General features: G+C 37.5%; 1 protein-coding gene across 1 annotated transcript in view; it reads left to right on the top strand.

Moving 5' to 3' along the window:
- Window positions 1–5,933, top strand: part of oca2 (oculocutaneous albinism II) — an 88,019-nt gene extending 82,086 nt beyond the window's left edge. Inside the window, exon 23 of the mRNA XM_067374287.1 lies at window positions 5,846–5,933. Within this exon, the coding sequence (XP_067230388.1) occupies window positions 5,846–5,933 (88 nt within the window). The remainder of the gene's footprint in view (window positions 1–5,845) is intronic.
- The last annotated feature ends 6,607 nt before the right edge of the window (window positions 5,934–12,540 follow it).

Genomic DNA, 12,540 nt, shown 5'->3' on the forward strand with positions numbered 1-12,540 from the left:
TGTAGCTTTGCACATCCCTATTTTCCATTCCCAGTCAGTCTCTTTCCCCCATCTGTTGGTGTGAATATACTTGTATTTCTGTGCTTATACAGAGGAGAGAAGCAGCATATGTGTGTGTAACCATGGGCAATCATGGCCTATTGTACAAACAAACCCAGAGCTTGGATCACATTGTTATTCCCAGCACCATGCCAAGCCACTTTGGCCTTCAAAATCCATCATGTGCCCCCTAACTCTGGCATGTAAGATAATGGTGGATGTCCAAATGACAAACCATCTGGTGTGTCCCTATTGAAAAGTACTGAATGATGACGATGATGGCATTTATAATAATGTCCGTAATATCAGACCTAATCAACTCTGACCTTAATTTCCACTCAGTACCGTGTCTTTGTGTGACTTTGAGAAAGTCATTTCCTTCACTAGTTTTAATGGCTTTCCATTTTTTTCCTCCAGTTATAACTAAAAATGGCCATTCTGACACTTTCTGAGCCACATGAGATGGGTTTTCACAGTCGTAAGGAAATGTTGTGTACATCAGCAATCTTGTAGTGAGATTGGGTGAGATTGTGGCAGATAGCTGTTCTGATCTCATCTCATGTTTGAAATTTCGAGGGTTTTTAATACAAAATGTGCCACATAGTCTATAGCCTTGAGCAAGGAAGGGTGGACAAAATGGATAAAAGAGTCATTCATTTTTCCCTCAACTCAAAACATATTTTCCCCCAAGGTCATGCATATGGATGTTGTAGTTTAGTGGTAAAGATCTGAGCTTATAATTCAAAAGTTTTAGGTTTAAAGACCATACAAATGCTGTGGATTAGCTGTTAGACATTTTGCATGGTAAAAATGGTCACTGTCATATGACAATAAATAGTAATAGTGATAATGTATAGATAAATTGTCAGTTTTAGTTTAATGTACAGTGTGGTGCGGTTAGGAGCTTAAAACTAACTGTATAATTATATACAAATAGATATAAAAAGATTTACTGTAGGATTCACAAACTTTTATTTTTTTTAAGCTATTCATATGCGGTTACTTTTATGTTTTAAGCTTTCAATACATCCATATTGTATGTTTCTATAAATATCAAAAATGTATAAGTATTATATGTATAGGTAGCATATTGCGCCTCATTGTTTTTGACCCGTCATCTGGGTTCCAGTTTTAAGACACCTCAAAGCTTATTTGTTATGTGTATAGTTGTTGTTATGGTAAAATATCTGAGCTTGTAATGGAAAGGTTGTAGATTTGAACCCAAGAAGGAACAATTAATGAGTTGCCATCATCTAACCCTTGAGCAAAATATTTAAACTAAGGTTATTGTGATTGTCCCTGTAGTAAAAAAAGTAAAAAAGATTGTCACTTTAGATAAAACATCTGCTAAATGAATAAATGTGAATGTCATGCACTGAATAGCTTGAAAGACTGCCTCAGTATGCATGTTGAAGTCATTGTTGTCCTCAACATAATGGACTGTATAACCTTTAGTCACATTACTTTTCCTTTCATTAGGCCGTTAAAGAAGAGACAAAACATGACTTTTATTTTAGGATGCTTTATGCAGTATTTTGTGCCATTTAATGTGCTATTTATTTTATTCAGCCATTTTAACAAACCACATGTGGAGCTGCTTTTCAGGTTGTACAACTCACACCTTTGATACTCTGTGTTTCGGTGCACATCGATTTGTCCACTTGACTTCTTATGAATCAGGCACCTGGCTGCTTCATTCACATCACTTGAATGTGCATTAGCCGCCTGACCTGCCCTCACAACCTGACGCACGTGCACCTGCTTTGATGTATGTCACACAAATGCCGTATACAGCTAATACACACCTGTTCCTTATGCAACCCAGCATTTAGCCTCCCCACCTGCCTTCCGGATACTGAACACCTGGCTTGTGCTCTGGACCAGCTGTGATTTTTGCCATATTCATCCTTAAAATATGTGCTTTCCAATAATCTAATCTAATTTTAGAGAATGCTAGAAATAGATGAAATAGAGGACAGGAAGCGCTGGAGGACACTTCAATCCAATACGATTGTCTTACTCTCTTGTCTCATTTTCTTTCTAGATTTGTGTGCTTTGACAGCCCTTTTCTCTGTTGATTTATTTCACCTTTCCATCCACCGATTCTTTATTTTGATTCCTAATTTTATACTGTTTTTTAGTGTTAAGGAGACAAACTACAGTTTTGGCTGTAGTTCATTTTTACATTCATTTATGCATTTTGAAAAAGCTACTTGCACCGCATTTAGAGTACACATTTATCAGTTCATGACATCTTTGAGATTGACTACTGAATAATCTACTGTTAGGGCTTGAGGAACACCTCAATTTAGCATATTTGCTAAATCTCAAGAATTTTTGTGATTTGCAACATTATCAGGAAACCCTGTTTCCTCCTCTCTGACCCATTTACTTGTTCTTTCACTCTTTTTATCATCCATTTGCTTTCCATCTACCTCCTCTCTTTTCCTCTCAATCAGTGCCCACTTGCTCTTCTTAGCTTGTTGATTTCCCAATGTCCCAAGTGTTCTGTATTTACCCATGCACTCAGTCAGCATACACTGGGCTGCTGAAGGTATGCACTTGGGCTAAATGGATGTCCAGAGCTTTCATCCTCACAAGCAGCTTTTCACTCATTTATTCATTCCAGAATCCCTTTCTATGGGATTTTTTATTCAGCAACAAGACCTGACTCTTTTATGAACTATCAGTGAAGTAAACAGAACAGAAATTATAAAAATTGCATGTGGATTTTCAGTGTTCTATCAAAAGAAAGACACGACTCAGGATCAGCAGGCCATTGGGCAAAAACAAGACGGAATATTGAAACGGAATATTGAATAGAGGGAAGAGTTTTACTTTAGCGCTCCTCCTTTCCATATCTCGCTCATAGCAGACAAACGGTTGCAGAAGAGTGGTTTATGCGTTTTCAACCCAAGGCGTCAAACTGACGTTATCAGAGAAGGAACGCCATTTCAGACCGGAAGTAACTTTTCAGATTTTGATTAAAGATTACCGCGACAAACAATTTTTTTCTGTTTCAACTTGCATGGATTAATTGTTTACCACAAGACCAGTAATATGCACTAACTAAATGAATAAGGTCAATATTGATTTCATGTGTACTTTAACGGTGCAGTGTGTAATTTCTGCTTTTTTGGTAACACCAAGCACACTTGCAAAAAAAATAAAAAATAACAACAGGTTTTTAAACAGTTTTCCTAAATATTCTCAAGTTATCAGCTCACTGAATGGAACAGATTTTGGCCTGTTCCCTACACAAAGCTATGGCTTCAGAAGATGACATATTGCACAAATGTGGTACTGTATGAGCCACTGTTAGTACTTTTTTGTCATTAATGGTAATTTTTTTGTCATTATTGGAGACTACCAGCCATGAACCTTATGAACTTTGTTATATGGAACAAGAGTTACATATAAGGGGCTTTCAGACCAGAGGAACCTTTTCATAGTTCCTGGAACTAATGGTGGAAGTATCCCGCTTTTTGACATGTTTGCACCAAAGAAACTGGTAATAATTTTCATTCTAGGAATGCCGTTTGGGGGAACTAAAGCTACTACTTTAGAGCATCAGCCATTTAAAAAAAAAAAAAAAAAACTGTGTACACACAGAGATTATAGCCTATTTATTTACTCCACAAACTAACTCTATGAACATGGAAAACAGTGACAGATCTCTCAATGTTACCGCTAAGAAAAAAATCCAACGGCACTTTTGGGGGGGCCAAAGCCATAAGGCAAACTCTAATACTTTTTCATATACTGTTTGCTTTCTTTGTATAACAGTTCTATCTAATAATTTATTAGACAGGACTATTAAACAGATTGTAAACTAATGAAGAAGAAGAATGGGAGTGCTATGGCTCAGGCTCTGCTGTCATCAAAATAAATGTCCGTCGCACCGTCAAAATAAAATTCACAACAACAAGCCTGGCTTAGGTCACTTCATAGTTCCTACTGGTGGTGTGAATGCAACCAGGAAAATGGCCCTAGGGGAACATTTATTTATCTGGGCACCGCTCTGGTGCCTAGTTCCTATAACTCCTAAAAGCCCCTATTGATGCTTTAAAATTCTTCTTTTGTGTTCCACAGAAAAAAGTAGCACTCAGTTTTGAATTGGAAACGGTGATTTAAAGGGTTAGTTCACCCAAAAATGAAAATAATGTCATTTATTACACACCCTCATGTTGTTCTACACCTGTAAAACCTTCATTCATCTTTGGAACACAAATTAAGATATTGTTGATGAAATCCGATGGCTCAGTGAGGCCTCTATTGAGAGCAAATCCATTCAAACTCTCAAGGTCCATAAAGGTACTTAAAACATATTTGAAACAGTTCATGTGAGTTCAGTGGTTCTATCTTAAAATTATAAAACCTTAAAATTATTAAAAAAATATATATATAAAATTATAAAGAATACTTTTTGTGCACCAAAAAAAACAAAATAACTTTTTAACAATATCTAGTGATGGGCCGATTTCAAAACACTGATTCATGAAGCTTCTGAGCTTTATGAATCATTTTGATTTGAATTAGTGATTCAGATCTCCTATCAAATGGCTAAACTGCTGAAATCATGTGACTTTGGCACTCCGATCCACTGATTCAATTCGTAAAGCTCTGAATCAGTGTTTTGAAACTGGCCCATCACTATATATTTTGTTGAAAAGTTATTTTGTTTTTTTGGCACATGAAATGTTTTTGGTACCTTTATGTACCTTGAGCGTTTGAATGGCTTTGCTCTCAATAGAGGCCTCACTGAGCCATGGGATTTCATCAACAATATCTTAATTTGTGTTCCGAAGATGAACAAAGGTTTAGCGGGTGTAGAACGGCATGAGGGTGAGTAATTAATGACATAATTTTCATTTTTGGGTGAACTAACACTTTAAATCACCCTGATGCTCTTTCATGTTTGCTTTGTGCTATTGTCCATTTTCCCTGTATAATCTGTTGACTTCCCTTTATAATCTGTTGATTTCTTTTGTACTGATTTACTCAACAGAGTGTCTATGTGCAATTCTTAGTTCTGCTGATAATGTGTGAGGTTGGACAACATGCAGTTTAATCCTCATAGACAGATGAGATGCAGCACATTGAACTGAGGGTCAGAAGGGCACTGATGCATGCCGATCGAGTGTGGAGATTAGGCCAGTGTCCAGTTGTAATTACAATGGTAATTCCACTCTCCAGATGGATGCTTTTACAAGAGAGTACATCAAGGACGTCCACATTGACGGCTTTGCGGAGGCTGAGGAAAGCAGCTTACGTTAAATGGGGGGACGGGTATCATCAGTCTATTGCGTCTCGAGCCTTCGACTTCACCGTTAATGCCTGGAGATCATACTTTAATGCTGTTGTCCCTTGCTTTTGACTCTGCCATAATGTTTAAAGACTCACTTTAATACCACTTCGATGAAGCGGGTAACGTGCCTGCCATGCTCCTCAGCGGGAGAGCGTCGAGACCCCTGCTGTTCAGAATCGAATCCCACACGCACACACAAACAGGCATAAACAAATGCACCCCAGAAGGGAAAATAATGTGGAACTGTTACGAAATTGTCATTTGATAGAAAGAGGAACAAAGATAGAGTAGGGATGAAACATAGGAAGATGCTGAGGGATGAACTTTTATTGGGACACAAGAATATCTATATTCCAGTCTTCCAGATTCTTGTCCCAAACGCTTCATCCTGAAATTTTTCAGTGTAGCAGTGTGGGATTTACAGGCTTTCTAAGGTTCAATTTTCATCTTGGTAGGAACTTTCATGTATATGAACTCTCACTGTGCTTTATTTCACAGGTTGGGCTTCCCCATGATGCTGATGACCTGCACGATAGGCATGTGCTACCTGCTCGCAACTCACATCGGACTTGGCTGGAACACATAAATGTTCCCGCTACATGGGGAGCCAGAAAGACTTTTGGTGTGTCTTCAGGAGTGTGGATGCATGTCTGTTCTTCTTGGATGGATCCATGAAGACTCACACTTCATCGACCTTATTCATCCTGAGAGACTAATCTTTACATGCAGGAGAGGTACAGAGAAGATAAACTATGGGAACATCATCTGCTGTATTCTTACAGGTGTATCACACTGCTATGGTGCTACTGCTGTTTTGTGATAATGCTACAAATGTGACAAGTGAGAGATTTTTGGAAAACCTGTTTATATTTGCCAAAAAATAATAATAACAAAAAAATAGAAGATTCTTTTTTTTTTTTAATGCAGTTATCTGCTTATTTATTGATGCACAGTTTGGATTACAACATTTTCATTTTGAGACATTTTTGAAAGGGATCCTCTGTGGCCCACAATCGTTGAAATGTTTAAACTCTAACAGTGTAGAATTCACCCATCAAAGTTTGCAATTAATTAGATATTATCTAATTCACTGTTTCAATTTATTTGTGAGCTCTAAGTACAGATACTGTATAATATAGGATACAATTTAATTGCAAAGGTTTAAAGGATTAGTTCACCCAAAAATAAAATTTCTGTCATTAAGTACTCACCCTCGTGCCGTCCCAAACCGTAAGATTTTCGTTTGTCTTCGAAACACAAATTAAGATATTTTTGATGAAATCAGAGGGTATTTGAGCCACAAATAGGCAGCAACTGCATTGCACCTTTTGAGATCCAGAAAGGTACTGAAGACACCGTTAAAACCGTCGACGTGACAACAGTGGTTCAACCTTAATGTTATGAAGCTACAAGAATACTCTGAATAAAATGAAAACAAAACAAAATTAACGACTTTATTCAACAAATTCATCTGTCCCCTGTCATGCCGCACTTCATAACATTAAGGTTGAACCACTGTAGTCATGTCGACTGTTTTAACGATGTCTTTGTACCTTTTAAGGTCCAGAAAGGTACTAATGTCGTTGCTGCCTATGTGTGGATCAGAAACCCTCGGATTTCATCAAAAATATCTTAATTTGTGTACCGAAGACAAACAAAGGTCTTATGGGTTTGGGACAACATGAGGGTGAGTACTTAATGACAGAAATTTTTGGGTGAACTAACCCTTTAATGACAAAAGTTTCATTACCACAAAATGTAGTTGGGCAGCACTTTCTGTGATGCCTGTAATGCACCTTATAATACGTTTTGTATTGTAAATAATTGTAACCACAGTTATAATACATTTTAATGCTTACTGTACCTATTAGTTGTTATACCTTTTTTAACTGTAATGCATTAAACATTGGTCACAAATGTTTAAACGTAAATATGCAAGTATTAACTGTGGTAACAGTTATTTAAAGTATTAATGTAAATATACCTCTGAAGACCTCTATAATGCATAGTGCAGTGTGTGGATACAGGACAGTGTGTGCTACTGTTATGGGTGTTCTCAGGCTTTTTGTTTTCAGTCACTGTTTGTTTGCAACAACAAGAAAATCTTGCATCTGACTGCATAGAGAGACGTTATGTAATCAGTGATGCATTAGATGGCCTGTGTTTTAATCAGTGCACACCATTTATTAAATTGGCCATTTTAGCACAGACCTAATTAATAATTTCTATCACAATCCACTACAGAACTACCAGCTATATGAAGAATTAAATGTGTAAGTACTTAAAGTAAATTAATGGCAAGATACAATTATCTCTATATTAATCCCATGACATGTTTTTAAACAGCTTAAAAAATGCCACCATATAAGAAAGAACCTTACTAAAACCCTCTATTAAAGTATTAATTTATGTGTGAATAAATAATAGTCTGGAATTTGTTACTTCACATAAATGTATTTGATATAACTGATCATATCATTTTGTCATTTACCTGTAGAGATTATATTTTTGAGGGGAGTCATGTCTAAATAATATAATCACCCACGTTTCTTAATAACCCCCTGGAATAAGCCCCTGGTGGATAATTCTTTTTTTAACCCCCATTATGGACACTTGCTGAAAACCTGTAAAGGATGATCAGTTTGTTGCTTGTCTGTACATGTTCTGTGACTGGAACTAACAACTGCTGTACAGTAAAAAGAACCATCAAACCTTCACTTGAGAATTTGATTCGGTGGCTTTTAGAATATTTCATGCACCAGGCAGCTATATATTCAACCATGTCAGACAAATCACCTGTGTGTACTAAGATTCCTTGTTCCCAGCATCTCAGTCATGCATGGGAAGAAATGACAAATCTCACAACAGCATTCAGTTTGAATGGGGAAAAGACATTAAGACTCATCAAGTTAAAAAATGTTATATATAAACAGGAAAACTTGGAATTGTGGGAAATGCGGTGTATCTGTATGTAATTTGTTTATCATTATCAGTGCATGCATATCACCACACTATTATGGAATAACTGGAATGCTGGAGGTGAAAGTGATGTGACATGTAGCCAAGTAGGGTGTCCCATACTCGAAATTTATGCTCTGCATTTATCCCATCCAAGTGCACACACACAGTTGTGGGCAGCAAATTTTTGGGGGCAGTTGGGGGTTTGTTGGCTTGCTCAAGGGTCTCACCTCAGTTGTGGTATTGAGGATGACAGAGAGCGCTGTACATTCACTCCACCCACCGACAATTCCTGCCAGTACTGAGACTCGAACCCACAACCTTTATCGACAGTCCGACTGTCTAACCATTAGGCCACGACTAAAGGTGGAGGAAATGAAAGTGACAAAGCGGCGCTGATTACCTCCAGCAACCATGAAATGTCACAGGCAACACTGGGCAATGAAGCAGTCACTCAGAAACCAGAATGCCTTTGCTCATTCCCTTGTTTCCATAAATGCCTAAACAATTTCAAATGTCAAAGATCGTTTTTGGGAAGTTGCTACCATATGTCTTTAGTACATAAGAGGCTGTAGAATGCTACAAATTTCACAAAAGTATGATTTTGCCTGATTTAATTATTATTTGGCAGTTTAAAATCTTCAAATACTTTTGATGCCTCAAAAAAATCAACTGCGACATATCAGTAAGATTTCAGTACAATAAACATTCAGATTTTACTTTTTCAAAGAAATTGTTTGTTTGTTTATTTATCCATGTCTTTCTAGATAACTGGTATCAATCTCAGACAAAATAATTTGCCAGGTCTATAGAAACTAGACCTGCATGAAAACAACTAAAATTGTGTGAAAACTGAATGGAGATTATCAGATTATCATAAGATTTGTGAGTGATTTAGAGAACAGCAGAACTCGGTCAGATAAAGGCTTATTAATGAAAATTCCTGTCAAAAAAAAAAAATGAATTGTATTAAAAGGACAGCTATAAAAAAAGCCAGTGTTGAGCAGCAAACAGGTATTTGAAGCTTCTGGTGTCTCTGGAGTCTCAAGAAGCTCTCCATGCAGGCAGTTGTGCATAAAGATGCATTTTAGCCACCACTAACCAAACCTCACAAAGAGAAACATTTACAACCAGGTGAGGAGTACAAAGACAAGTGTGTCTTGCCTACAGTCAAGCATGGTGGTGGGAGTGTCATGAGTGCTGCTGGTACTGGGGAGCTACAGTTCATTGAGGGAACCGTGAATGAGCAGAGCATGATCCCCTCCCTTCAGAGACTGAGCCGCAGGGCAGTATTCCAACATGATAGTGACCCCAAACACACCTCCAAGACGACCACTGCCTTGCTAAAGAAGCTGAGGGTAAAGGTGATGGACTGGCCAAGCATGTCTCCAGACCTAAACCCTATTGAGTATCTGTGGGGCATCCTCAAACGGAAGGCGGAGGAGCGCAAGGTCTCTAATATCCACCAGCTCTGTGATGTCGTCATGAAGGAGTGGAAGAGGACTCCAGTGGCAACCTGTGAAGCTCTGGTGAACTCCATGCCCAAGAGGGTTAAGGCAGTGCTGGAAAATAATGGTGGCCACACAAAATATTGACACTTTGGGCCCAATTTTTTAATGGCTGTGTGTTGAGTTATTTTGAGGGGACAGCAAATTTACATAGTTATACAAGCTGTACACTCACTACTTTACATTGTTTCTTCAGTGTTGTCACATGAAAAGATATAATAAAATATTAACAAAAATGTAAATGGTGTACTTCTGTATATATGGCTGTGGATTCTTGTGTAGTTTGTATGTGTGTGTGTGTGTGTGTGTGTGTGCGTGTGTGTGCGTGCTTAGGCTTGGGAAAGAGAGGATGTTAAAAGGTAAGTCAGTTCTCCTCTGAGTCAGTCTCAGAATAAAGCACACTGGGCTAGACAGCACATATGACATGATAACACTTCTGCCATGGCAACATCTGCTGCGCAATCTTCATCTCCTGAAAATCCACTGCATGTTTCAGACTCATAGAGCGTTAGCATATAACATGCGTTATTTCCTTGCAGTATCACTGTGACACATTTGATGCAAAATAAGACTTAAGACAAATTTTGCCCACTATAAACAGGGAAAATTGTGCATTCAAAAGATTTTCCACCAAACGTATAAATAATCCTTTTGAAATGTTAAACCGTTCCCTTTTACACAGCAGCGCTACAATTTTTGTATTTCATTTCTTGATCTTTTGGGTTTTGAATCTCTGTCAGTAACATTTGTCAGCTGGTTCCATTAGTTTCCAGCTTATTGTTCCCTTGACTTTCTATCAAATAAGGTAATGCAGAGATTTATAGGGTAATGGCTGCAGAGAATAGCTTTTAACATGATGCATTACATTTCTGAAATGTTCCCAGGTCTACAGGGTCTGATTAGAAATATGTGTTAAATGGTGTATTGCAGAATTTGATGGAATGGGAGTTTTCTGACAGCTGTACAGATCATTCTGATCATTTTTGTTTGTTTGATTCAATCAAACCAGACTATTTCTGTGTACCCCCCCTCCTCCTCCTACCCTCTCATTTTAATTACAAAAGCTCTAATAATAAAACAATCTTTAGTTTGTCCTTTGTGATATAACCTTTAAAAAAAAGTGTGTGGAAACTGACTGCTGTGCCACACATTGCAATGTTATCAAATTTGTATTTGCAAATTGCACTTCATTTACCAGCTGAGGAAATTCAATCAGTTCAGTTCTACTTTGCGATTAAGTCTGTCATGTAAATTCAGTTTCTTTTGACTGGCAAATTAGACAAAAACAAGCTACAATGGAGGGTCAAGTTTGTTACCAGGATTATTGGTAACACATAGCGTAGCAGACTTTTTGGAGGACTCTTGAAAGCGAGAAATGGACAGATTTGTATTTCCTGACAGGTTTGTCACTCATGGACGACTTGAGACTTGGCGTGGATTTGTTCATGTGGATGTCATTTTCCTCTAGTTGCAGAGTGAATATATTTACATGGCATTTACGACTCAAAACATTCTGTGGTATGAGCAAAGATGGCAGATTTCAAGTCCATAAAGTACTGTGCCAGTCAAATAACTGTCATTGGCATGAGTAGCTTGTCAATGTATTATACGACCTCTTTGTTACAATTACGCAAATATTGCAAATATGCAAATTACTATTTTTTATATTTTTTTTTAGAAATAGTTATATATACATGATATATATGATCTATAATAGTATTTGTTCATGTTATTATGTAATTCTATCTAGCTGTTGTATTTCTGTTTTCTACTAAAAGTCAATTTATAAACTTTTTTTTTTATTATTATGATCATGTGAAGGTCATGTTGAATTACGCCTTTCTTTCTCTTTCCATAGCGAAACTGAAAACAATGGCATCTTTATGTCTTGCAAATGTTTTCATCAGTATGGAAAACAAAAAGGGATCCTTTGCAATGCTTTGATTCAGAGTAAAGCCAATAAAGGCCTGCGTTTGAATTGTTTTGTGGTATTGCCATGACAGTCCTTTGGGAATCTCACAATTGGTGCAGTGTCCTTAAAGTATTGTGTTTTCTGTTTTATTTCACAGAAAAATTACATTGTTTCTTTCTTGTTTCAAGTGAAAATCACATCTCCGCGGCAGTGAGGTTGGCAGGAAATTGCATTATCGAAGGCTTAAACAGGCTTTTGGGTGGTGGCAACAAAGCACGTGAAGATACAATTTCATTATAGCTAAACTGATGCAATTTTGTCCTTCATTTTAGTGTGCCCCTCTGAGTTTTTTTCTTCCAGGTTAGCCTTTCAAGGCTTAATATGCAATGTAAATGCCATTTAAAGAGCTGGATCTGCACCGCAGCTGCCAGCAGTGATTAACGTTAGTTAGCACTGAATGAGTCATTATTGTTGTGCTACATCACCCGCTATCTAATCTACGTGCTTTACGCTTGTTTGAGGGCTAATCCCTAAGGGACGGAAGCGTTTGGATCTTTTCCAACCTCATATTCCTGTAGTTTTAGTTCTAATCTGTGAATCACTCTAAAGTCTTTTGTGTGAGAACATAACTGAAAGTCTTGCCTGAACTTGTCAAATGTCATTTCTTGCAGAAGTATGCAAACCCTCTGACACCAGCTTTAAGAGTGGAATAGATACTGTCCTTACTAACTGATAGGCAGAGCAGCTTGTACAGTAGATCTAAGCTAGTTTGATTTACTTCAAACCCATGAGACTCATAAAATGAGTGGCAAGTA

The sequence above is a fragment of the Chanodichthys erythropterus genome, chromosome 21, assembly GCF_024489055.1.
Source record: "Chanodichthys erythropterus isolate Z2021 chromosome 21, ASM2448905v1, whole genome shotgun sequence".
Taxonomy (NCBI): Eukaryota; Metazoa; Chordata; class Actinopteri; order Cypriniformes; family Xenocyprididae; genus Chanodichthys; species Chanodichthys erythropterus.